At 49.0% G+C, this 27,693-nt stretch overlaps 1 protein-coding gene across 1 annotated transcript; it reads left to right on the top strand.

Annotated features, from left to right (window-relative positions):
* Positions 1-258: 258 nt before the first annotated feature.
* On the top strand, positions 259-27,693 carry ACAN (aggrecan). The gene is given in 19 exon segments (XM_008948944.1): positions 259-328; positions 832-1,203; positions 2,522-2,696; positions 3,237-3,364; positions 3,932-4,225; positions 5,972-6,484; positions 6,958-7,132; positions 7,548-7,675; positions 7,791-7,964; positions 7,967-8,065; positions 8,226-8,417; positions 9,098-10,969; positions 11,030-12,325; positions 21,112-21,225; positions 24,420-24,578; positions 24,928-25,010; positions 25,339-25,483; positions 25,840-26,022; positions 27,452-27,693. Coding segments are annotated over 19 exon segments (6,261 nt in total). The 3' UTR covers positions 27,541-27,693.

Below are 27,693 nucleotides of genomic sequence, written 5' to 3'. Positions count from 1 at the left end.
ATAATAACACTTCAGTCTGTTGTACATAGCAGAGTATCTCATTTATTTGCCTCACGGACTCATTTCCTGAAGCAAGAGGCACTTTGAGGCAGCGTGCATCCCCAAGGACTGGCTCTCACTGCCAGCCACATGTAGGAGGCTTAGGGGGTGGCTGAAAGCGTTGCAGTGCCCCACAGCAGCATCCACAGTGCTCTGCTCCCTCTCGACACGCAGAGCTCATAAATCCTTTCTCCTTGTGTTGTTTCTTGCAGGTAAACTATGACCACTTTACTATTAGTGTTTGTGTGTTTGCGAGTCCTCACCGCAGCGGTCTCTGGGGAGCTCTCAGGTACGTGCCCCGGGGTGCAGGGTGGCAGGGCTGAGCCACGTGCTGCACTCTGGTCCCATCCCCAGAAATGAGTGTACCCAAGATCTGCTCCGTGCACCCACAGGGCTCCTCTATTCGGACGACTGCTATGCCATAGACTCTTACTGTTCTCATGTTTGGGGCACCAGGCAAAGGCAGATTTATGGGGAAACCAATGGGAGCTACCAGCATTCCCCATTTTAAACCCTATCAGGTGTGATTTCATAGCACGGGCAGCAGCTACACCACATTAGACCACTTCATTCCCACACCCAGCACCTGATCCAAATCCCAAAAGCAACCATGGCGCAAGGGTCATGGTTGTAATTTCCCCTTCTGTGAGTTATTTTCATCAGGCTAGACCAAAATGGGTACATCTGAATACGTAGGTACAGATTTGCAAGGCAGGTGTAGGTGTTGGAGCATATGGAAACCCCGGATCCTTTGGATTAAATGTGTTATTGTGTTTGTTTGGGAACTGGCAGACAGTAGTGATGGCCTGGAAGTGAAGATACCTGAGCAGTCTCCCCTGCGTGTTGTCCTGGGAAGCTCCCTGAACATCCCGTGTTACTTCAACGTCCCAGAGGAAGAGGACACCAGTGCTCTTCTGACCCCACGGATCAAATGGAGCAAGCTCTCAAACGGGACCGAAGTTGTCTTGCTAGTGGCCACGGGTGGGAAAATCCGTCTCAACGCCGAGTACAGGGAGGTGATCTCTTTGCCCAATTACCCTGCCATCCCCACCGATGCCACCCTGGAAATCAAGGCGCTGAGGTCCAACCACACTGGGATTTATCGCTGTGAAGTGATGTATGGGATTGAGGACAGACAAGACACAATAGAGGTCCTAGTGAAAGGTGAGACCCTGCCCTTGCTCGTTCAGCTCAAGATCTTGCTGCCAAGCCTGAGCAGAAGGGAGGAGGAAGAAAAAGGGCAGAGGAGATGCTGCACTCCCCATTGGCATAAACCCTTTCAGTGGGGTCATGATAAGGCAGTGGGTAGGTGAGCAGATGCCACGGGCCAGGCATTTATTTTAGCAGGCTAGGATCAGACTAAACAAACCAGTAAAATGAGTCAGGGCAGAATATATGGTAATAAAAATGATTCTTTTGGCAGAAGGTGAGTTACGGAGACAGTGAGACGACATCCTTGGCAGGAGGTGGTACTGGATACACTGAGCTATTGCTCAGAGGGGTGAGGTTGGAACAGGGCTGTTATAAGACCTTCTATTTCTTCCAAACATTTTAAGAGATGGGATGCCCTCAGCTGGAGAGTTGGTCTGCTCTAGTAGAACTTTCCCCATCTCCTTGCAAAACCCATCCTAGTAATATGTGGATAAAATAACAAAAGTTTCCTGCAATCCTTATCTTTACTGTGGATTTTGCTTTCAGTGTAGGACAGGGAGACAGCTTCCACTAGAACAGTTAACCAGGAGGTCCCTGCAGCTCACACGCCCAAGTACATACCTGACAGTGGAGGCTGGGAGCTCCCTCGTTGCCTCCTGGTGGATTTTCCACTTGCCTTAGAGCCCCCATGTGCTGGACTGGAGTGTACCAATAGCCATCCTTTACAAAGATCCCAGCTCACCAAAAAAAAAAATAAAATTTAGATACATTTGCAGCAGATCTGGAGATTTTTAATGTATATGCCTCTGGTTATTGTTTCCTGGATGTTCATATAATGTTCAACCCTCTGCACTGTTGGTCCTGAGCAGGAGCCTGGGGGGTGGCAGCTTTCAAAGCTGCACAGCCACACAGCCCCTGCTCTGCCCCACCATCTGATCTCTGAACTGTGCATTTAAAACACTGCCTGGAGCTGTGTCAGGAAAGTCCTGAGTCCTCCTGATGGTGACAGAGCTCTGTGTTCTGCGATGGGTTTCCTCCCACTGTTCACACCATTATTCTGGTACTGGCTTTTAAAGCACCATGCCCTTATTGCTGCACCATGGGAGAACAGTCATTCTCCTAAGTCACCAAGGTGCTCCACAAGGTCCTGTGAAAGGAGGAGCCAAGCCACCCTTGGCCTCAGATTCTCAAATACAGACAATCTGTGTAAATATTTCATTGTTTCTAGTTGACATGTAGTATCTGTTCCTTAAACTTGTAACTTGTTTGGAAGGAAAGGGTTTGACTGCTCTATAGCAGACATCTGACTCATGCCCATTGTGTTTTCCAGGCATCGTATTCCACTACAGAGCAATCTCCACAAGGTACACCTTGAACTTTGAGAAAGCAAAGCAGGCCTGTATCCAGAACAGTGCTGTCATTGCTACTCCTGAGCAGCTGCAAGCTGCCTACGAGGATGGGTACGAGCAGTGTGACGCTGGCTGGCTGGCTGATCAGACTGTCAGGTAATGAACGGTGGAGGGGAGAGGAAAGCCACAGCAGGGACATTAGGGCAGCACTTCTGTAATGAAACCACCAACAGAAAATGGTTGAGAAACAGATGCTGAACAGGAGCTGTTGTAATTGCTGGTGTACAGATGGAGGTGGTGGATTGCAAGTCATTTTCTGCTGGGGGGGTGTCTATAGTAGAAAGCAGAGTGACGACCGTCCTCTTCAGCTGGCAGTGACAGCTGAGTAGACAGTGGCTTGATCCTGATCCTTCATCCTCCCTGAACAAAACAGATGCCCTGCCAAGATGCACGAGTGTGGCTCGGCTGTATGGAGCTGGGTACTCCCCCACTGATGCCTTTGGCTGGTGCTCCCAGGGACCTGTTGTGCTCAGGAGCACCTGAGGGAGGGCAGGACACCAGATCATCCTTCCCCTTCCCTATAACTCAGCAAAAGCCATAATACCTGACACTGCAGAGTGCTCCAGAGCTGCCTCACAGCCTGGCTGCAGCTGCCAGGCTCTTGCTCCACCACTCCTGACACACCCTCTCTCCCAGGTACCCCATCCACTGGCCCCGGGAACGCTGCTATGGTGACAAGGACGAATTTCCAGGAGTGAGGACCTACGGTGTCCGTGAGCCAGATGAAACTTATGATGTTTACTGCTATGCAGAGCAAATGCAAGGTGATTTGGGGCTTTTCTTCTTACTAGATGCAGAAAGCTCTGATCGTGCCCAGGCTGGGCAACAGTAAATACAAAGCAAAGGCAGGTTACAGATGGAAAAGCACATACCCCAGCAAGGCCCCAGACTCTACAGTCTCTCTGTTAGACCTTGGACAATTTTAATGTCAAATGACTAATGCAGTACAGAGGGTGGAGTCTGTCAAAGCTCCACCAGAGTCCATGCCATCCTGCCTGTCTCTGGTCACACATTCAGAGGTGTCCATCACCCACGCTTATGGCAGGCATCCATTGAAATGGTCAGCACATCAGGACTGAAATTGTGCTTTATTTTCCTCTTGCCACATGACTCCAGCTGGTTTGGTATGTTTTGCTTCAGTCTGTATTTGGTCTGTAAGTCTCCCTTTCTTCTGGTCTCTACAGACAATCACCAACATGGAGTTACAGTACAGCTGTAAAACACAGGAAATTTCGTCTTACCCAGACTCTCAGGAGTGGGAAGGGGAGAGAAAGGGAATCAGGGTTAAATTCTACAACTAATTCCTGCGCTAACAGATGATGTAATCGCAGGTAAAGTCTTCTACGCCACCGCCCCCGAGAAGTTCACCTTCCAGGAGGCTTTTGACAAATGCCGCAGTTTGGGAGCCCGTCTGGCCACCACGGGGGAGCTGTACCTGGCCTGGAAGGAGGGCATGGACATGTGCAGCGCGGGCTGGCTGGCCGACCGCAGCGTCCGCTACCCCATCTCCAGAGCACGGCCCAACTGCGGAGGGAACCTGGTGGGCGTGAGGACCGTGTACCTGTACGTCAACCAGACGGGGTACCCACACCCCGACTCTCGCTACGATGCCATCTGCTACGGCGGTGAGTGCCCCAGGGCTGTGGGGCTGAGCGATCTGTCTCCACACATCAGTTATCAGAGAGAACCTCTTGCATCTAGGGTTTTTTTTATGAAAAAAAAAAGGTGGGGAGAAAGCTGATTTAGCAATAGACTTGGTCCTCTGTTGGTGTTCAGGTAGCAGAGCTAGAAAGTGCCCAGGTGCCTGACCTGTACGGGGCAGGGGAATCTGAGGAGATGGGTGTGATACAACCCTCTTCCCTCCAGTCCACCCACAACTTCCAGCCTTGGTAGCTCTCCTGGAGATGTGGAGTAGAGCTCAAGTGCTTCGTGTACAAGACTTTCAATAGTGGAGATAGAAGAGAAGAAAAAAGAGAACAAGTCTGACTCTGAAGATGAGTATAGTGCTGTGATGTGGTACAGACATGTGCCTGAGTTTCCATGCTGGGATAAATCAGAGTCTGCAGCAGTTGCTAGCAAACAGAAATAGGGTAAAATTGCACCTAGAAAGTCAAAAGCATCCTGGCTACATCTCCTGTCTTCTAAATGCACATTTCTCTCTGCAGCAAGAAGGGGGCAAAGCACAGTGGTATATGGTCTGTTCAGGTCAGCCAGAGGCTTTCTCCTCTGACTTCAAATAGGATTACCATCTTTAAGAAAACAATATTTTAAAATGTGTTTTGATACAGATTGATACAGATTTATTGTGTCCAGATGCATGCCTGATCAGTGTGTCAGGAGGCCCTGTAAAACCTCCCACACCCCTTGGAGGTATTCAGTTATACAGGCAAGCTAACGACTGGTCCATCAGGCCACAGCTTTCTGTTTATCTCAGGGTATGCATCTGAAACTGCTGAGTACAGCTAGTCCTTATCTGAACATCTCTACCTAATTCTTTGAATCCCTTGAAGCCTGAGAGGTACTGGCTAAAATGAACTAGCAGGGAAATGGAATTGGAAATAAGTAGAGCAGGGAAAGCAGTATTAGGGGAAAAACCTGAGAGTGTTTCATTATCCCTCCCAAGCCAAGACCTGCTTTGCTGCATGTCCAAGATGTTAAATCCCTCCCTCACCTGCTGTTCCTTAAGCCACCGTCCTTGCTATAGGCTGACCTGCTCAGTAGCATGTTAAGCCTGTTCTCCTACAACCAAGGGATGTGCCTTGAGCAGAAAAGTGATTTGGGAAGGCAAAGGCAGGAGCCGTTTGAATGTATTTGGTGCAGCAAGTGGCCCTGGTTGTCCTGGTGATGATGGGTGTCCTGGGTTAGCATGCTGATACGTGAGTTGCTCTGAAGTCGTCCCCTGGGCAGAGCAGAAGGAGATCATGATCATGCTGAGAGTTCATGGACCAAGTGTGAGGATCCAGTTGTCTTTCTCCCACGGTTCAGAGCTGCTGTGGAGGTTGCCCAAGCTCCCCTACTTCTCCCCGGCCACCTTAAATTCTTTGCGGCAGGCACTAGAGGTCAGTGCAGACTTGGATATGAGCTGGGGTATGAGCAAGGTGTTCCCGGGAAGGAGAGCAGGAAAGGTCCTCTCATCCACGGGCTGTGGAGCATGCAGTGCCTCGTTGCCCCTGCTTCGAGAACACGCCCCCGGCGCTGAGGTGTAGTACAGAGCCATAGCGGAGGAAGCAAAACCATTTCTGTCAGCAGCCCGTCCTGATTTCCCTGCTTCTCTCAGAGCTAGGAAACACCCAGCTTCTTCGTGCAGGCATCACCATCACCTGCCAGACTGACCATGTGCTCTCTGCTTGCTGCTTTGTCTCCTGATGTAGGGGATGACGTTGAGAGCCTTGTCCCCGGGCAGTTCATCGATGAGACGGGAGGGGAGCTGGGCAGCGCCTTCACTGTCCAGACTGTCACCCAGACTGAAGTGGAGTTACCTCTGCCACACAATGCCACGGAGGAGGAGGCTCGTGGCAGCATCGCCACCCTGGAGCCCATTGACATCACGCCCACCACCACCGAGCTGTATGAGGGCTTCAGCGTCCTGCCCGATCTCTTCCCCACCAGCATCACGGTAGAGGCAGCTTCCCCAGAGGAGCAGAACGTGACCAGGGGGGATGTCACAGAGGTGTGGCCTGCACCTGCAGAGGTGACCACCATAGCCTTAGGCACTACCTTCACCACGGAAACAGCAGAGGTGAGCTCGGTGGCAGAGGTCGTGGGGGTGACTGCCACACCAGGACCAGAGTCTGCCTCAGCCTTCACAGTGGAAGATCAGCTGGTGAGAGCGACGGCAGCCCCCGGTGTCGGTCTGCTCCCTGGACAGCCCATCTCCCCCACCGGTAAGTCACCGAGACTGCAAGAAGCCAGAAGATCAGTTTCTCCTAGAGGTAACCATTCAGCTGAAAACAGCCTGAACACCTGCCATCACAGAGGGCGTTCAGGCCCCTGGAGGTGTGGGGGGCTGTTTGGGGTCAGGGACAGGCTGAGCACTTCCCCTGTGGTAGGACAGAGGTGGTGAGGAGGAGGCTGTGAGCCACCCCATTACATGCTGGGAAGGGCTCAGCTGGTTGACGCTGGGGACTGCAGTGGTCACACTCTGTACTGCCACGTGGAAGATCCTACAGGAGGGCTAAAGAGATCCTCAGAACACAACCCTCAATGGCAGCAGAGTTCAATGAATGAGGCATCTCCTTCAAAGCATTTTTGGCAGGCACTGGTCCTTGCACCGTTGTTGGGATAGACCCTTTCTGGTCACGCATCCCAGTGGAGGGAGGGTCCCGTATCAGCTGTCTCACAGCTTCTCTCCCCCCAGGCGTGGTGTTTCACTACCGTGCTGCCACCAGCAGATACGCCTTCTCCTTCGTCCAAGCCCAGCAGGCCTGCCTGGAGAACAACGCCGTTATTGCCACCCCCGAGCAGCTCCAGGCTGCCTACGAGGCTGGCTTTGACCAGTGCGACGCCGGCTGGCTGCGGGACCAGACAGTCAGGTAAAACTATACTGGCTTGGGGAAGATACCTCTCAACATGGCTATTCAGCCACAGAATTGAGGCTTTACTCTGGCCTGCCCCGCCGCTCTGCTCGTCAGCACCTAAAGTCTTCCTGACCTAAGTCTGTCTCCAGGCCATGGTGCCTTGTGGCCTTGTTCTACCTATTTCCTAATGTGTATACATCCTACAGTCATGAGCTCCCTTGGCATGTAGGAAAAGTGGATGGAAGTTTGTATTCATTGCCCTGGGCTTTAAATGGAGGTGTTTCCAAGTCATGCTGGGGCGGGGCAGGGGGGCGTCCAAACACATCTAATGGTGAAGTATTTGTGTCATGCTCCCAGGTACACTGAGGTTCTTCAGTTTAGGGGACTTTAGGCTGACCTTGTGTCACCTCCTCTCTTCTTCTTTTGGCAGGTATCCCATTGTGAATCCCCGAAGTAACTGCCTAGGAGACAAAGAGAACTCTCCAGGCGTGCGGTCCTACGGCATGCGCCCGGCCTCGGAGACCTACGACGTGTACTGCTACGTCGACAGGCTTAGGGGTATGTTCTCCTCCTTCTGGGCACAGCTGTGGGGCAAAAATGTGCTTCTCACCTCCATCTGCGTGTGCACGGGTGGGACGCGGGGACTCACGCCTCTTTCCCCCCCATCCCTCAGGTGAGGTGTTCTTCGCGACCAAGCCAGAGCAGTTCACCTTCCTAGAAGCTCAGCAGTACTGTGAGAGCCAGAACGCCACGCTGGCCTCCGTTGGGCAGCTCCACGCTGCCTGGAAGCAGGGCCTGGACAGATGCTATGCGGGCTGGCTAGCTGACGGCAGCCTCCCGTCCCCCATCACGGGGGGGACGCGCCCGGCGTGAGAACCATCTACCAGCGCTCCGACCAGACGGGCTTTCCCCACCCGCTGTCCCGGCACCACGCCTTCTGCTTCAGAGGTACCTTCCCCCTCGCAGGGCGTGCAGCCCAGTCCCCCTGGGGAAGGGCCTTTCACCAGGGAGGCTGGGCACATCACAGTGCCAGTCGGGGTGAGGCGCTTCGCTGCTGTCTTGCACTATGAATTTCTGGAAACCTTTGTCCAATGCCTTTTTGTTCCAGCTCTGCCACCTGTGGAGGAGGAGGGGGTCACCTCATTCTTTGATGACGTGCTGGCAACCCAAGTGATTCCTGGAGTGGAGGGGGTGCCCTCTGGGGAGGAGGTGACCGTGGAGACGGAGTTTGCCACTCAAGCTGAGAATCAGACAGCCTGGGGGACAGAGGTCTTTCCAACCGACGTGTCGCTGCTCTCAGGTGGGTCAGAGCTTTCCCATCTCCTGGGTCTCACTTGGCTGGTGTTGTAGGGTTGGAAGACTCCCAGAATAACTGTGCTGTGTCCTTGCTGAGGGAGACTCCCTCTAAGTCTAGACAGTTACCACCATATTAACAAAGGCTGAGGCTGTGCACACAGGAGGAGCTACACGTGTATATTATTGAACATATGTCTGGGACTGAGCTAAATGACCATCAGACCAGCACACGCAGCACTGCCAGAGCACCTTACAAAATACGTTGCTGTGTATCCAGGATGGAGAAGGTAGGCTAGAAGAAGATCCAGGCCATGCCTTCTAAGGAGGACAGAGCTGAAGTGTGTCAGACTAGCACCTTCTCTTCCACATTATCTCCAAGAAAGCAGTAGTTTGGTTTTGGTACCTGGGAATTGGTGTCACTGTTGTCATCATCCCATGTCAGAAGTTTATCTATTCTGTCAGTTTCCCAGAGATATTTAATTTATAGTTGTTTAAGGTACAAAGTTCATTTATAATTTTGAGGTGACCAAATTATTTCTACAAGCACACAGGACTTTATGACCTTATCCCAAAGGTATCAGTCTGGAGGTGAAGTTCAATCAGGAAATTGTTAATAGCTTCTTTAAAACAATTCAGTAAATAATTTTCCTATCTTCCTCTCTTTGTTTGCTCTTTCTTTTCCAGTGAGTCCATCTGCTTTCCCTCCAGCCACCATAATACCAGAAGAAACAAGTACAAACGCTTCTGTCAGCGAAGTGTCGGGGGAGGTGACTGAATCTGGAGAATATCAAGTCAGTGGTGAATCTTCAACATCCGTGTGGGTACCTGGAGTCACAGATTCAAGCAGAGAACCGACTTCTGGAGTTTTTGAACTTAGTGGAGAACACTCAGGGATTGGAGAAAGTGGATTACCATCTGTAGATCTCCATACCAGTGGCTTTCTACCTGGAGAAAGTGGGCTACCCTCAGGGGACGTGAGCGGCATGCCTTCTGGCACTGTTGACATCAGTGGCTTGCCTTCTGGAGAGGAAGGTGTATTGGTGTCTACTTCGAGGATACCAGAAATTAGTGGGATGCCATCTGAAGTGGAAAGCAGTGGGCTGCCCTCTGGATTTAGTGGAGAAATCTCTGGCACGGAGCTAGTCAGTGGCACGTCATCTGGAGAGGAAAGCGGGCTCACCTCGGGATTTCCCACCGTCTCTCTTGTGGATACCACACTGATGGAGGTTGTAACAACAGCTCCAGAACGGCAAGAGGAAGGAAAAGGATCCATTGGAGTCAGCGGTGAAGGAGATCTGTCAGGGTTACCATCCACTGAGTGGGACATCAGTGGTGGAGCCCAAGGGTTACCCTCAGGAGCTGAGCTCAGCGGGGAGCCTTCTGGAGGTCCTGAGCTCAGTGGGGAAGCTTCTGGGGTGCCCGAGCTCAGCGGGGAGCCCTCCGGAGGGCCTGAGCTCAGCGGCTTGCCCTCAGGACTGGATGTCAGTGGAGAACCGTCTGGAACACGTGAGACCAGTGGGCTGGTGGACCTAAGTGGCTTTATGTCTGGCATCGATGGAAGCGGTGAGGCCTCAGGGATTGTCTTTGTAGATACCAGTTTGGAGGAAGTAACAACAACCCCCTCAACTGGGGGAGCAGAAGCAAAGGAGATTTTGGAAATCAGTGGATTACCTTCAGGAGGTGAGGATGTTTCAGGAACGGTGTCTGGGAGTTTAGACATCAGTGGTGAGCCTTCTGGGCACATAGACTTTGGTGGGAGTGCTTCTGGAGTGCTTGAGATGAGTGGACATTCGAGTGGAGTGATTGACAGCAGTGGAGAAGTCTCTGGAGCTGATGTCACCAGTGGCCTACTGTCTGGAGAGGAAAGTGGACTCACCTCTGGCTTTCCCACAGTCTCTCTTGTGGATACCACCTTGGTGGAGGTTGTGACACAGACATCGGTTGCACAAGAGGTGGGAGAGGGGCCATCTGGGATGATAGAAATCAGTGGGTTTCCTTCTGGAGACAGAGGACTATCTGGAGAAGGGTCTGGAGCTGTGGAGACCAGTGGATTTCCTTCAGGGACAGGAGACTTCAGTGGAGAGCCATCTGGGAGCCTGTACACCAGTGGAGACATTTCTGGAGCCACAGACCTAAGCGGACAAACTTCAACAGTGGCTGATATCAGTGGAGAGACCTCAGGGCTCCCAGAAGTCACTTTAGTCACTTCTGATTTAGTAGAAGTTGTGACAAGACCAACAGTATCACAGGAACTGGGTGGGGAAACAGCTGTCACATATCCCTACAGTTTTGGGCCAAGTGGTGAGGCCTCAGCATCTGGTGAACTAAGTGGGGAAACATCTGCATTGCCAGAAAGTGGTATAGAAACATCAACAGCTTGTGAAATCAGTGGTGAAACATCTGCATTTCCTGAAACTAGCACAGAAACATCCACAATTCAAGAAGTGAGTGGGGAAACATCTGCATTTCCTGAAACTAGTGTAGAAACATCCACAATTCATGAAATCAGTGGGGATGCCTCTGCATTTCCTGAATTTAGCATAGAAACATCCACAAGTCAAGAAGCCAGGGGTGAAACATCTGGCTATCCTGAAATGATCATAGAAACATCTACAGATCAAGAAGTAAGTGGGGAAACCTCTGTGTTTCCTGAAAGCAGCACAGAAACATCCACAATACAAGAAATCAGTGGGGAAACATCTGCATTTCCTGAAATTAGAATAGAAACGTCCACAAGTCAAGACATCAGTGGGGAAACATCTGCATTTCCTGAAATTAGAATAGAAACATTCACAAGTCAAGAGGCGAGGGGTGAAACATCTGGATACCCTGAAATTACCATAGAAGCATCCACGGTCCATGAAACCAGTGGAGAAACATCTGCATTCCCTGAAATCAGCATAGAAACTTCCACAGTCCATGAAATCAGTGGTGAAACATCTGCATTCCCTGAAATTAGCATAGAAACTTCCACAGTCCATGAATTTAGTGGAGAAAGTTCTGTGTTTCCTGAAATTAGAATAGAAACATCCACAAGTCAAGAAGCCAGGGGTGAAACATCTGGATACCCTGAAATTAGCATAGAAACATCCACAGTCCATGAAACAAGCGGGGAAACATCTGCATTCCCTGAAATCACCATAGAAACTTCCACAGTCCACGAAATCAGTGGGGAAACATCTGCATTCCCCGAAATCAGAATAGAAACATCCACAAGTCAAGAAGCCCGAGGTGAAACGTCTGCATTTCCTGAAATCAGCATAGAAACTTCTACAGCCCATGAAATAAGTGGAGAAACATCTGCCTTCCCTGAGATTAGGATAGAAACACCAACAAGTCAAGAAGCCAGGGGCGAAACATCTGCTTATCCCAAAATTAGCATAGAAACATCCACGGTTCAAGAAGTAAGTGGGGAAACCTCTGCATTTCCTGAAATCAGAATAGAAACCTCCACCAGCCAAGAAGCCCAGGGTGAGACATCTGCATTTCCTGAGACTGCCACAGAAACATCCACAGTTCACTCCACCCGTGGAGAGGCATCTGTATTGCCTGCTGCTGACATCAAAACAGCTGCCACATCTTTGGCCACTGGTGAGCTCTCTGGTGTTCCTGAGAAGGAAACTCCTGACGCAACATCTGGAGCTGTGACACACTCCATCGCAGGCATTTCAAGGGAAACCTCTGTCCCAGACGTTGTAATTGGTACCAGTACTCCAGATGTTGAACCAACACGGGGACCCAGGAACCCTGAAGAGGCTCAGCTCGAAATAGAGCCCTCCTCTCCCACGGTGTGGGGACAAGAGACGGAGACAGCTGTTGTTCTAGACAATCCCCATCTGCTGGCCACCGCTACTGCTGCCCTGCCTCAAGCTTCACAAGAAGCAATAGATGCATTAGGACCCACTACAGAAGGTACAATGTCTTCTCCTTGTATGGAAGGGAACTCACTATGGAAGGGAAGGGAGGGGGGATAGCTGTTCTTTTTTTTTTTGCTGTTTCTACAGCAGAGAAAATTGACGTGGAAGCAGATGAGAACATTATTGTGGTAGGAAGCCATAAGCATGTGGGGGTTTTCACAGGTCATTTTCAATAGCATCTGTCTTAACAAATGATCGTTGGTGTTTGGGCAGGTAATGCAGTTATCCAGCCACTATAACTGCACCCCAGAAGCCTCCAGGACTTCACTGATGCCTGCCCATGGCAATGACATGCCCCTGGGGAGAGCAGCTGAGGATCAGTTCAAGGGAAGCACCAGAAGATGCATATCTGGTCTTCCCCCACTGCACCACTGCAGAAGGTGCTTCTCTGAATTGTTCTTGGTGGGCATGGCTGCACCCCAGTCATGATGAGCAGCCCAGTGGGGTTGGCACCTGCTAGGAACATGACAGAGGCATCGTCTCTTGTGACCTCTGGAGTACCCAGGCCATCACTCTGCTCACCCTCTGTGGCTGCTGGAGGTGGGAGCTTGAAAAAGAGTATTCTGGGAATGGTCACTGAGAGCCACTGCAGCCAGGTCCCTGGGTGTGATACAGCTGGGGAAAACCCCAGGGCATTCACATCCCCTCTGAAATTGCTCTAATCCATTGCTATAATCTAGAGAAAACAACATTTTTTTTTCTTCTCACACGGAAACAAGAGCAAGGGCAGCTCCACTTGGCAGAGACTTCCTCTCTGGCTAGTGGATGCACCTGAGAATTTGGATAAGATGGGCTGCAATTCTCTGTCCTGTTTGGTTTGTCTTTCTGTGCTGTGTTGACTTGCTGCCTGCGTCCCCCAGCGTTTCATAGCACTCGTTCTGGAGCAGGAGGTTTGCCATCAGCAGCTCTGCAGTGCCAAAGGAGAAGAGGCAAAGCAAGGCAGCTGGGGACAAAGCTCACTGCTCCCAGCATCATCTGCACCCATGTTTGCATGGGGCAAGCTGCTCTGATCCCTCTGGCACAGAGGTGGCTGCCCTCTGCTCTCTGCAGCTAGAATGGGCACCACTACCTTTTGTCAGCCCTTCTGATAAATGCCTTCCCTTCCGCCCTGCCCTCTTTTGGCATTTTAGCACTCTGTCTTGGGTAGGAGCCCTTGCTGCCAAGTATAAATAGACACAATATTTAAATCTGAGTAACCATTTATGGTGAAAATCCTCTGCTGGCTCTCTGTCGAGCATCCCCCAAGCAGCATTCACATGCCATGGAGGCATGAGGACACTGCAGTGAGAAGAAAATGAGATGAGACATGGTTGTGCTTGCTGGTGGCTGCCTCTTGGCCAAGGGAGGAGCCCAGTCCCAGTAACACAGGATCTCCTGCGACATTCCTGGCCGTGGTCATTCCTTGCTACAGTCAGGAGCAGGCTCCTGGGGACAGGCCCTGTTTGAAAACCCTCAATGGTTGTGCTGTTGTATGAAGGTGTCCTACATATGCTCAGTTCTCAATGGGCCACATGTTGAGGTAGGACATAACGCTTAATTATGGTACAAAATGTATGTGCGAAGAAATTTGCTCAGTTCCTCCTAGCAAAAGTAATATTACTTCCACCCCCTTCCCACCTTACCACCTGAGCTGCTTCTTTTGGGGCTAATTCACACCATTCAGTGTCGGTTGCGTCAGACTCAGTAAGGGTCTGTAAGTGCAGGGCTTTGTGAAGCTCAGCCTGGTTTCTATCATTTCCATCCCCAAAGTGTTTCAAATGAGTCACTACATTTCCTTCTGCTTCACTTCTCTGCCTCTCAGAAAACAGGCAATCACAAACCTTTGTTCAGTCCTGTTCATAACACATTGAGGTCCTCTCTGTCTGGGCACAGGAGTGGGTGAGAGCACGTCAGCTGGGTCATTCCCACCACACCACTCCAGCCTGGCACGGCATCCAGGGCTTGGCAGGGTGCTGCAGGAGTCATGCACCCCAACGCCTTCCTTGCACACCTACCGAGCTCTGCTTTTGGGCCATACCCACTGCCACATCCCAGCTTGGAGGCAAAAACAACCCAGGAAAGGGAGGGCTGAGGGAAAGGAAGCAGAGCAGCCAGTGGGGCAGGAAAAAAATTAATTGGCCTCAAAATATGGTTTTATTTCACTGCTTTTTCTTTTTATAAATTACCCACAAGGCAATTGCCAGATTCTTTGGAGCATTTGTTAGCCAACATTCTTGTGAAGTATTCTGAAAGAAAACCATGTGTTCGGCAGCTCATGTGTGAAGAAGCTTGAAAAATGTTCTGAAATTGAAATGTTGTGTATTTGCAAGTCACAGAGATGATGATGTAGCAGCTGGGGGCTCTTAGCAAGTAACAGGGAGAGGTAAGGGACAACTGTATGAAGGTCAGTTGTACACTCTTTATAAACTAGAGATGAGCTTCAGTGCACATGTGTCCCTGGTGCTGGCACCAGGGAAGATATTCTAGGGTAAAACTTCTCTTCTTATTGGTAAACTACTTTACTACAGTGTGCCTCTAGGGTTAAATGCAATCTTGATCAGTATCTGAATGAAAATCATCCAGGTGGTAAGAAAGTGTGTTGACCATGAACTTGCAACATCCCTGGAACAAGGTGAACTTTTTCTAGAGAATTAGAGCAAAGTGATGACAAATGAAGAAAGAGAAAATGGAAAAATAGTCACAGATCTCCTTTTTTGGGTCGCTACTCTTTACAGGGCTCTGGGGATTGTGAACATGGAAAGCCTACAAGAAGGAACATAGGCTGGAAACCAAAATGCTGTTTCCTGTGTTGCAGCTGCCTTTTTACCCAAAGCTTCACGTTCTTGAAATCTAGCTTTTGCAAAAAGATCAGCTCTAATATCTGTGTCTTGTGCTGTGCTCAGAGTTTCTAGGATATAATGGAAGCCCACTAAGTGCAAATAATTTTGGCTACCATTAAAGCATGGGTGAAGCTAATTCAGATTACAGAAGGAGCTTAGAGTGAGGAACACGGAGGCATGCAGCTGTTGTCCTCTTCTCCTGTCATTGAAGGATTCCAGTTATATCCAGCCATCTTTTTAGTGGCATGATTTGAGAATAGTGATATTTTTCTGCTCTGCTCTAGCCTCTCCTTCTCTCTAAAAGCTAGAGCCAGAAGCACAAGAAGACTGAAGATTAACGCTTGGAGTGCCAGTATTTTTTAGTGTTTAGCCAAATTGAAGGCTACACATGCACAAGTCTTTAGTCAGCAGTTTGATTCTTCAGTGAGGACAGGAACCCCACAAGCTTGAAGAATTGTCCATAGGCTTGGCTTCTTCACCCAGAGTTTTGCCAGCTCAGCGGGTCTTTCGCTTCTGGTAACATTTGAAGACAAATAATTATTAGCTGAAAAAAGCACTCTGGCACTTCAATGAAAGGCTGTGGTTTGGAGCACTCTGGCCAGTCAATGACTTAAAAACTTCACTCAAGCTGGGGGGAAAATGAGAAATGTGATGAAATGGCAGCTATTTATGTTAAGTTTTGCTAGCCTCTGGTGAAACAACTTCATGAAGCCTGCTGCCTATGGTCCTGACACAGCTGAAGGTTAGAACCCAAATGAGGAAAGGCCTTGATGGGCTTTCCTCATTCTTTTTGCACTAAAGTTCAAGTTTTGTTGGTCCAGAGAAGATCAGCCCAGAAGAAAAAAACTCCAGAAACAGAAAACACTCACCTGATTCATAATGTTTCACATAATGCAGAATGAAAAGTGTGCTCTCAAGGAGATACAGGTACAAGTCCCAACTGAGAGACAAGCAAAGGCACAGACTATCTGTGGCTGACAAGATTTCTCCTGGATATATTGTCTATTTTTTATCAGAAGTTTCTTTGTTTAATTAAAACCTTTTTCTGAAGAGGCAACCTACAGTGTGCACTAGTGTTATAGACAAGTCAGTTTACACATGATATTTTGTAGGCAGAGATGTCCAAGTGTCCTGAGACTGTTGGATAAATCAAAGGTCTCAGCAGATCAACAGGTCCTCCTGGAAACCTACTGTTCTCTAAATAACTATATCTTTTTAAAGCTGTAGCAACATCTGCCCCTTCTCCTGCATGGAGGCTTTGGTTTAATTATTGCAGTTAATTATTTTAATGGCTTAATTGCACATCATACATCACTAGCTGACTGTACAATGTTTGATGCTAGCATTTTACTTAAAATGTAAGAGAACTTTTTTCTCCTATTCCTTCTTTTCTTGTAGGAGTCACCCTACAATTGCTCCAATGTTTTTCTTACTGTCTGAACTATTAGACTGGCACTTCAAACTTCCCAGGAGTCTCTTGAAAGAAAAACTAATTTGTACCTGGATTTTTTTTTCCTCAATATCTACTATATAATTATCTAGCTGGTCTCTGAGTCCCTGTTTGGATAATTGCATTTACAAGGAGGCCTGTAAAGAAAGGATGAGGGGCAAAACAGGGACTGTTGGACATCCTGAACATGCCTTGCTTTTCTGCCTTACCTTTTCCTCTCTGCAGAACAAAACCAGGTCTTTAAATTCTAGGGTATATTCCTAAACTGGTTGCTCACAGCTCCAGGAGAACTGTACAGTTTGTATGGGGTTTGGGTGGTTGCATCCACTCTGTTCACAATCTGCTTCTCCTCAGCAGATGTTTTAAGCACAAAGCTGACCTTGTTTAATGGGTGTTCTTGCTTGTTTTCCACACAGGCTGCCATTAAGAGAAATGCACAGATTGTATTGTTTTAAAAAGTGTTCACACTGCTGCTAGTATTGTCTTCTTAGCTTGGGAGGCAGGATTTTAAAAGCATTTCCTTCTCACCACTGACACTGTGTGTTCACTTTTGCCTGCCATTTGCTTTCTGAGCAAAACCAGCACCAACCCCTTTCTCTTTTATTTCTAAAGGATTTCTCTTTGAATTTCCATGATCTAGTACAGCAAATTGGTTTTGAAGGCATTGGGAGAATACTTATGTTGCGTTTAGTTGCACCAAAAAAAGTAGTGCTGGCTAAATATATTATGTAACTGGCAAAGTAAAAGAAATCTTAGGAAGAAAATGGTGAAACAAATTCTAAGTTTGCATTGCAGCTGTGTAACTCCCCTGGCTTTCTGCAGCCAACAGTTTACATCTTCCAGATGCAAAACTCTGTTTACATTGGATATTTTGTTTTAATTCTTGTATTTAAAAAAAAAAAAGAAAAAAAAAAGAAGAAGAAGAAAAATCTAGACATTAGACCTTGGGTCCTGTCAGTGACAAAAAATAGAAACTGTTGTGATGACAGATTTGAATAATCTTTTGTAATTTCTGGCCAATATTAGCTGCAGTATGAATCGTCTTCTAAAGAGCTAATAATTTTGCATTATCCTCAAGAGGTGAGTTAATAATAAGTTCTAAATGGGCTTCCTATTCTTGGCACGGGAATATTCAAGGCATTTTCTGCCCTGTTTTAACTCTGAGGCTCTGGAAGGTGAGGGCTGCCTCTGTTCTGCATCCCATGGCACACCGCTTGTCCTTTTTTCGTGCCGGGTAGCAACAGCAGCGGTCGTGTCTTCTTGTTGGTTGGTAAGCATCTGAGCTGCATCTCAAAGCAGAGCTGCCTTTCTGAATGACTGCTCACCCAAGCAAATAAAGAGCTGACATCTGTGTAAGATCCCTGAGTGTCAAGGCAGCCAGCAGCCGGTGCTGTGGCCACGGGTGGTCGCTCCATGCTGAGCAGAGCTGGCACACCCTCCAGGCCACAGGCTCCTCAGCTGCCTGGAGAGGGGTACAGTGATTTACTGACCTCATCAGGCTCTGAGCTCTGGGGAAGTGGGCACACTCACGGGATATAAAAACTTACAAATAAAATAGCCAAGCTTTGCATGACAGATGGGAATTTTTATTATTTTTTTTTTTACTGGAGCTCTCACATCCCATAAATCCTATGGCTTAGAGACAATATCCTAGGGGCACCCACAAAACGACTTGCCAGGGTTCTCAGAGGCAACATCAGTGTCAACTGTACCATTTGGAACTTACTTTTCTAAAAGACCTCCAAAACCCTGTTTTTCTGGGAGGACCGGAATCAGCAACGCTTCTTCCAACCCAGTGGATTTTTGAGTTTCCTGAGACCAGCTTGGTGAGGTGATTCTCCATCCAAAATGGAGACAGGATCAGTGCCCTAACAGCTCAAAGGGCTGAAGGGGGAGTTTGATATTTGTGATCATCATGTTTAAAACATGCTCTCTCCAGCTGTTTGTAGCACACTTTGGGGAAGAAAACCTGTCTGTGTCTCACTTGTGTTTGTTGTCTGTTTTTTCAATGCTACCTACAAGTTCACACCCTTTCTCTGTGTGTCATGTATAAAAATATGTATATGTATGGAGAGATACATAACATATATATTGTTTGCAGAGATTTGTTTTTACAGCATATATAATATGTGCAATCATATTATATACGATCTCTGTAAAAGGAAACTCTGCTCCAGTGTTATTTCCCAGCTGGGAATTTGTGTCAATGCCTTTCCATGCGTGTGTCAGCTCCCTCCTACTGCACGATCTGGGATGGCAACTCTCAGAATCTCCTGCATCTCAGAAGAGATCTTGGACATACCAAATTTTAGTCCACAAGGCCGAAGACAGCTGAAGACTCGTTACTCCCTGCTAAATGTTCTGATTTAGCTCTCATATGTGCTTTGTTCCCACTTCTGCAGTGTGCTTTCCACTCTGTAGAGCTGGATGGATAAAGGAGAACCTTTCCTCACTTGAGCCCACTGGAATCAACACAAACTTCTGTTGCCACTGCTGTTGAGAAGCCCAAGGGGCCTCTAGACTTGTAACCATCCCTCAGGACACCTCATTTTCCTTTATGCTATCTTCTAGGACCTCCAAGTAAGACTAATAAGCAATAGTCAGCCAAGTTCTTCTACTAGGCCTGTGACCCCTATTTTGTTCTGGAAAGTCTCGAAGTATTTATTAGTGTCATGGAAACAGGAATTCTCTTCATGTAACAGTGAACAAAGAAATCCAGAAAGCATTCATGAGTACTTAGAAGGGCAATCCAGAGGAAAAAAATCCTTCTGCCAGAGAAGAACTGCAAAACTGGAGTGAGAGGTTCATCAGCCATCTGAGGAATGATTGCATTGCTCGCAGTGATACAGCCTAGAATAAAGATTACAATCTTCATGCTCCAAAGCAGGAACTGATTTACCATCCGAGGTCAGAAAGAAATTTCGTCACCACCATGTTACAGAACACATCAACTTTTAGATGACCTATCAGACTGTGGCCACTGAGTGACGAGACAGCCACGTGGGGTATGGTTTTCTATGAGAAGCTGGGCCACAGTTCTGCAGGGAGACAATATCCAACCAAATATACTCCAGTTAGAAGATGAACACAGATCTTGGGGAGTCGCTTGTTCTGCCCTGCTCTGGTGTTTCCATAGCCAACACGCTAATCATCTTTGAATGTTTTCTCACTAACCCCTCTCGTCCACCAGAAGAGCATGGAGTGTTAGTCAGCACTTTCAAAGCCTTACATTCCTTCTGAGTGTGAAAGAGAAACGTTGTCTCGCACGAGGATCTAACCAGTCATCACTTAACCTAACCTGCAAGGATGTGCTCCCACTTTCTTCCCTAGTCTTCCTCCTTGTTTCTGGATTGAACGTCTCTGAATCTTTCCATTCTGAATGACTCTTCTTCTGATTCCAAAGCTCAATAAGTAGAACTAAGGCTCAGTTTGGAGAGGTACTGGGAGAAGAGCTTTTGCTTCCAGCACTCGCTGGATTTTACGATATATCGATACAAAGTGGCTCCCTATGGCCTTTTTCAGAGCCTCTATGCTTCCCTCCTTCTGTCCCAAGATGGCAGGGGACAGAGGTGCTACCAAATGGTGGCCTTTACCTACCCAGGCTTGTGCTAATTAGCAAGCTGAAAAACATTGGAGAGTTTGTGGGCCAAACTCTTCCCATACTGACTTCTCTTTTCACCTTCAGAAAAGCAAAAAGGATCTTAAGGGCTGTTCTATCTAGATGGGAAACTAAGATTAGTTTCCTCCACCAAGATGGAATCCACAACTGGAAAAGACATACCAGCTTCTTCCATCCTCATCACAAGTAAGATAGTGCATAGTGGGGACAGTTCTGGAGAAAATGGCACTGCACTCCAGTATTCTTCACCAAGGAAGAGGCATCCATAGCTAGGCGTAAGATCTTCAAAAGTAGAAAGCTGAGGGTCTCTGAACCATCTTTGAATGCACTTCTTTTCTCCTCTAAGCTTTCTTCATCTTCACTGAGATTTCTTGCCTCAGAATTTAATTAAATTATGGTTAGGAGGAAGCTAGTAGCAAACACTGTCAACAAGGAATGACAGTTAGGAGATAGAGATCTATTTCAGGATGTTTCCTTCACTTGTGAGAAATCCACGTTCTTCCTTGTAGACCCATAGCTGGTGGAGACAGACACAAGTTTGCATGTTCGATGCATCAGGCAGAGAGAGCAGACAAGGAATAATTACCACAGCTGTCAAAGACACTGAGTGGTGTGTACTGGATACATCGTGCTGAGCTTGCACTGATACCTTCTGAGTGGTGTTCGACCATCAAGTGACAGAAAACCAATGTCTTCCTTGTAGGGTGGGTTAGGTCACTTGCCTTCATTCTTCCAGCAGCAGCAGTGGCAGCATGTGTTAAAATAAAACCCTAGCAACTTCCAAGTGCCCCCAAAACAACAGCTACTCCCTTCTAAACAAGCAAGAAAACAAGTTCTCCTGTCGGTGGAGTTGTCTGCCCAGAGCCCTAATGGAAGCCCTTGATTTCTTGCAGACACTGATGAGTGCCACTCAAGCCCCTGTCTGAATGGAGCTACCTGCGTTGATGGCATCGACTCTTTCAAATGCTTATGCCTTCCCAGCTACGGAGGGGACCTGTGTGAGATCGGTACGGCCTACCTGGCTTCAGCTAATCTTACTAACTGCTGCACTACCTTCTCCCCACCCTTCCCCTCAAAAAAGCTCACCCCAAGTGCTGCCATCAGTCCTGCCCTCATCTCAATAACCTAACCCCTAACAGCGGCTTAAAACACACTAGGGAAAAGCTTTGAGACTTTTGCTTGCGTATTCTGATTAGTTTGTTCATCACAGCACCGTGTCCTTCCTCCTAAGCAGGAGCTTCTAGTACCTTCTTCAGCTTTCTTTAAGTTTCTCTAGTGAAGCTCCATACAGGTCATAACAATGTTGATCACAGAAGTCGCTGTCTCTTTGGCTCAAGAGTCTTTCTGTTCATCTGTAACAGTAGGGAAACATCTTGACTACATCTTCACCCCAGGCAAACTTTCTCTGCTAGACTGGAGTTTCATGGAAAGATGTTTCAACTGAGCCATGAAAAAATATTGTGTTTCTTTCTGTGAAGATGCTGCTGAGAGAAGCCTCGTTCACTCCAGGAATCTCCACCAATGTGACACAGAGTGACTTTTTTGCCATCTCTTCAACATGGCTTCCTGTGGCAAAATCAGCAGGGAATGTGTATCTTTGAGCAAACGTGAGGTGACCTATTTTGTCATCAAAATTAGGTACCCTGACCTGCACTAATACTTCTCTTTGTTTCTATAAGGAAAGAAAAAGAGTTGTGGTTTTTTTCTTAAAGCTGAACAAAGTCCAAAGCTTTATGAGCTTAGCTGAGGGGAAGCTTTCCTGCCTTGGTCAAACAAAAGAGAAATAAGATTGTGCTGTTTTCACTTCAGCACAAGTAATAGTAACATATATCAGATTTTCTCCTCCCCTTTCTCTGCATCTCTGTTTCTGCTTCCAATACAAACATATGGAGTAGACCAGAAGAAGGTGGCTCAGGATCATTGAAGTGTCTGGGCAGGAATTGTACAGTCTTAACATCCCTTTCCTAATGCAGCCTGATCAGCTCTTTGTTGCAGTGCACCTCCTGGAGACAGAGGTTTCTGTTGCCTCTTTGTCCCCAGACAGGGGCGCACATCCAGAATTTTCCACCTTTCCCAGGTTGTGGTTGGTTTAGCCACCACAAGACCAATGCCCTAACACCCACTGGACCCCTGACCTGTAGGTAACCCATCCAGGTGTCCTTACAGGACAATGCCTTTGTAAACCCACCTACCAACCTGTTAAAAACCCCTGGCCCCAAGGCCACATGCTCTTTCACTTCTCCCCCTGGGGTGGGTGCTGTTTCAGTGCCTGCCTCAGGTGTTTTTGTTTGTTATTTTCATGTTATTAAAACCTTTTATTTTGGAAGAAAGCGATCGTTGCCCATCCCTCCTTTACCTGCCACTGCCCTCCTCTTCGCCGACGACCACCCTGGAGGTCCTGCTGGGGTCCTGCTGGGGGTGTTTTCTTCCCAGGCAAAACCAGTGGGTTTAAAACCCTCTGTGAAGTATATTTTTGCATAGTAATAGCTCTTGATTTACCCATCCCTGCTACCTGCTGTTGAACACCTCTGTTTTTTTCTTCTACCCTGTGGCTGCTTACGATCCTGTTTGGTCCAAGCCAGAATGGATTTCCCCTCTTCTCTGATTTCTGGGCTCGTGATGCCTCAGGGCCATAGCCTGGGAGATGCAAGAGGAAGCCAGCACCCCAAACCCTGTGGAAAATGTAAATCTTCATTATTCCCATGAGGCAGACCCTCCTTTCTGTTGGTCTCCAAGAACAGCAGGATACCATAGGTGCTGTCTGTGCACATTGTCAGTCCTTCTTGTTACCACGACAGTGTCCCTACCAGGGAACAATATTTTCATCATTCTTTTCCAAGAAGATTGCTGTCTGTCCTGGTTTAAGCAAGAACAGCTATGTAGGAACAGTGACCTTTCTCCTAGAAAATGTCCTGCTGAGGTTCTGTGCCATGTGCTGTCCCATACTCAGGCTGTGATGACAAGGAGTGGTGCTCAAGCTGCTGGAAAGAAGTCTTAAATTTCAAAAGACAGAGCATGTTCTCTGCTTACCTTGTGCAAGTGATCTCCCTGCAAAGACCATGAATCCTTAGAGCTTCAATCCATTTGACTGGCTGAAGAAAGCAGAAAATGTTTTTAATGCTTCAGCTAACTACTAATTCTTCCAACATCTATAAGGCTTCTGCAATCCAGCTGGAAGAAAACCAGAAGTGTGGATTAGGAGCAATTTGTGTGATTGAAGGTGACAAGCGCTTTGGCACACCAAGTTTAAAAAAGAAGAAAGAAACTGAGTGCAGAAAAACTTACTGGAAAGGGAGAGAGGCATGAGGACTCCTGAAAGCCCTCCAAGAGCAGCAAGTGCCTGAGAAAGGGTGGTAGATCAGCCATCTGGAAGGCTGGGATTAAACACATTTCATTTTCTGTGTCCTTTGGTCACATGGAGCAGTTGTATGGTGTTGCATTGCACAAGAGCTGGTCTTTTCTGGTGGTTTCACCATTGGCCTCTGGTCCCCGCCCCAGCCATGGTTTCATGGGGGTTTTTTTTAATTAAAGGTTTCAACTCTTGAGTGTTTCTTAGATGGTAAAAAAATGTCCTGAAAACTTGAAAACTTTTTGTACTTCTTTAGGAGCTTCCAAGCTTTCTTCTTGAGATTTCTTTTTCTCTCTCTACCATGGTAAGTTCCTGCCTCCATCTCTTTTCTCCCATCTTGGTGGACTTGTTTCTCCTCCAGATACCCATAACCACAGCAAGCAACGCAACCACTTGAACCTGGGCCCTCCTCCCCTCTTTCATTTTCAATGCCTATGTCTTGATTCTGGGCATCTGGATTCAGGATTTAGAGTTTCTTTCCAAAGCAAGAAAACTCTGCAGGCCAGCAGGAGTGGGAAGACAGGTGTTCTTGCTTGATTAGTTCCTCAAAAACAGAGTCATGATACAGAGATTGAATTGCTCATAAATAAGTTTATATCACTCAAGTTTTCTAGCAGCGCTGGTCACATCACTGCAAACACAGGATCTTCAACACAGGATCCCCTCTCTGCGTATGTCTTGGATGCCTTCTGACAATTTTCACTGGGATTTCCCACAGATCAGGGTTTGCATTTTAGTGGAAGTGACCATGTGTTGTCCCATGCCATGAGAAAACGAGCTGCTAAGAGGTGAGTCAGAAGCCTTCCAGACTCAGGTACCAACTTCTTTTCATCCCTCCTTTGTGTGTTTCAGATTTGGAAAACTGTGAGGAAGGATGGACCAAGTTCCAGGGCCACTGCTACAGGCACTTTGAAGAGAGGGAGACTTGGATGGATGCAGAGAACAGATGCCGACAACATCAAGCCCACCTGAGCAGTATCATCACCCCAGAGGAGCAAGAATTCGTGAACAGTGAGTGCTGAGGGCAGTCTGTGCAGGACCCCATCTGCTGGGCTCTGAGTCTATGGGCAGATTTATTCAAAATGACATAAAACCCACAATTTCCCTCACCAGTGCTCAGACATTTCCTAATGGAAAATAATGGGTTGATCCATGCTCATGGCATGCTGAGTTGGGAGTTGGGAGGGAGGTGGACAAGCAAGATGCAGGGGGAAAAAGGATATCAGGGGGTAGTGACTGGGAAGGAGCCAAATGACTCAGAGGCTCCAGGGCCAGAGATGGCTGAGACAGCAAAGAAATGCTTCCAGCAAGGCGTACTGGGACCATGACCCACTCTTCTCTCCTCCTCTGGCTCTCCCAGGCCACGCACAGGACTACCAGTGGATCGGCCTCAGTGACAGAGCCGTGGAGAACGACTTCCGCTGGTCCGACGGGCACCCCCTGGTGAGCCTGTGGGCACTGCCTCTCGGGGGGAAAGGGACTCCCTGGGGTGGGCACAGCCCCGTAAATTATATGCTGAGTGCTTGGCCTTGGCCACTGAGTGAAGGCAGCCCTAAGCTTTGCAGGGCTCATGGTTTTTCCAAGCCTCTAGTAAAGCTGGTCAGCGAGGCTCCCGGGCACCATCGCAGCAGAAATAACTGCTGTAGCAGTAGTGCTGGCAACCCCTGCTCCCTTCTGGTGAGGTGCATGGGCGAGGCAGCAGCGAGGATGAAGAAGAGAGGAGGAGAAGGGAGGGCTCAGCCTTACACGAGGGGCTTTCTTCTCTTGGCAGCAACTCGAGAACTGGCGGCCCAACCAGCCCGATAACTTCTTCACGGCGGGCGAGGACTGTGTTGTGATGATCTGGCACGAGCGAGGCGAATGGAACGATGTTCCCTGCAACTATCACCTCCCTTTCACCTGCAAGAAAGGAACAGGTCAGCACCCTGTGCCACTCCAGCAGGGACGGGGGGCTCAGGCAGCAGCGGTGGGGCTGGAGTGGAGCCCACAGTGCATGTGAACAAGGGTTTTGTCACTGCAAAGGGTGGTCAAAGAGGTGGAAGGAGTTAGCAATAGAGGTTGCCCAAGGGCTTTCCAGGAGGCAGGAATGGAGCCCTGAGGCAGAAGCTGCTGCTGAATTTCAAGGCCCATCACAGAATTTTCATCTCCCCCTGCCCCTAAATTTTGTGGACTGAGGCAGGGGCTACTTGGGGGTGAGCTGCTCAGGTGTGAGCTGCCCTCTCAGCCAGGCAGGACTCTTGAAGCTCTCCATCTCTCTGCCTCCCTCCTGCAGTGGCCTGCGGGGACCCCCCTGTGGTGGAGAACGCCAGGACCTTTGGTCGGAAGAAGGACCGCTATGAAATCAACTCCATGGTGCGGTACCAGTGCAACCAAGGTTACATCCAGCGCCACGTGCCCACGATCCGCTGCCAGCCCAACGGGCAGTGGGAGGAGCCACGGATATCCTGCACAAACCGTACGTCCGCCCCTCGCCCCTCAAACGAGGGCTGGTGCACCCTGCAGCTGGGAGAAGGAGCTGGGAACGAGGGGGGCATCGTCTTAGGGGACAGATTAGCTCTCTGCCAGAAGGGGACATCCTGATCCCCTGGACTTGTTGAAAGCTCCCCCATGATGTGGCCATGGGAGCTGGTGTCTGGGCAGGTGTGGACCACAGGGGCTGTCTGGAGGGGCAATTCCTGCTCTGTGGGGCCTTCCACCTAGGCAGGGTAGGGGCAGCTGCAGAGCCAGGAAAGGGTAGCAAGGAGCTTACCAAGGGCCCAGGCAACGCATAGAAAGGGGAAAAAAATAAAAAAAGCTTCTAAAAGGGTGAGCTTTGGCACTACCAGTATCAGCAGAGAGAATAAGAGGAGGAGCTGTGGTCGCCCTGAGCCCATCCTTGGCATTCCTCTGCTCTGGGAACGGACAGAAGCCCTGTGGCAGAGATAAGCCAAGGAATGGGGCTGGGCTCCTGACACTTCTCCAGCTGAAGGCCTCCAGCCCTCTCCCACTGGTGGCCCAGCCCACTCTCATCCCTGCCTACACCCCTGTCCCATCCCTGCTTGCCTTCAGCTTCCCAATAATTTCATCGGCTTCAACCAAGTCACATCTGTCCAGTGGCCTCCTTGCCAGGTTCTGGTCCAGCTGGGCAATTCCAGCTAAAGCAACAGTCCCGCAGCCAGGGAATGTTGATATGAGCTGACGGGACAAACCTCCACCCCAGAGAGGAGGTGGAAGGAGGAGGAATGGAGGAGGTGTCCAAGAGCAGCCATGAAGTGCAGACCAAGCCACTGATTCTCTTGGCTCTGCCGTGCACCCAGAGAGCTGCAGGCTGCTCCCAGCATGGACCACCAGTGATCGAGAGACATAGGCTGTTCCCAGACAGCTTTTGCTGCTTCTATCAAAACCCTCCTGCAATTAGCACACCGGAGCAGTACCAGCTTCCAGGGAGACTGGCAGCAAAGATCAGGCAGAAACCTTCTCCCTGCCAGCCAGATGGGACCGTTTCCCCTCCCGTGCCCTGAGCACATCCCACCACTGATGGATATTTCCCTCCCCATCCCAGGGGACCGGGGGGGGGACTGGGACGGCAGCAGGCGAGATGGGGACGTGGTCCCTACGCCCACCCCATTCACAGAGCTGCCCTCCCAGACGGGCACAGGGAAGGGACAGGATGAGCACCTACAGAGACAACATTCCTGCCTAGGCTCCCCGTAGGCACGGGGCACCTTCATCCCTGGGAGACGCAAACCCCAGATGCAGAAGTGAGAGAAGGGCCCATTGTGCGTGGGCAGGCAGGCTGGCGCCGGGGCCCGTGTTTGCCCAGGGAGCCAGGGGACGGGACAAGCGGTGTCTCTGTCCCAGCTCCCGCTAACAAGGTGCCTTTTCTTCCCCTCCCTCTTCCACAGCCTCCAACTACCAGCGCAGGCTATACAAGAGGAGCCCCAGGAGCCGGTCGAGACCCAGCGGCAGAGCCGTGCACAGACCCACCCATTAGAGCGGGGCGAGGGAGACCACGGGGGAAAGCGAGAAAGAGAGAGTTTTAATGGAACAGTTATATTAACAGAGGCAATTTCTTCTTCTTCTTGTTGCTTTTTTTTGTCATATAAGGAAAAAAAAAAATTATATTAAAGACAAACCCACCTTTGTG

Source organism: Merops nubicus, unplaced genomic scaffold (genome assembly GCF_000691845.1).
Source record: "Merops nubicus isolate BGI_N331 unplaced genomic scaffold, ASM69184v1 scaffold21550, whole genome shotgun sequence".
In the NCBI taxonomy this organism is placed as follows: Eukaryota; Metazoa; Chordata; class Aves; order Coraciiformes; family Meropidae; genus Merops; species Merops nubicus.
Note: the sequence above shows the minus strand (reverse complement) of the source record. Positions and strands in the feature narration are given on the sequence as shown.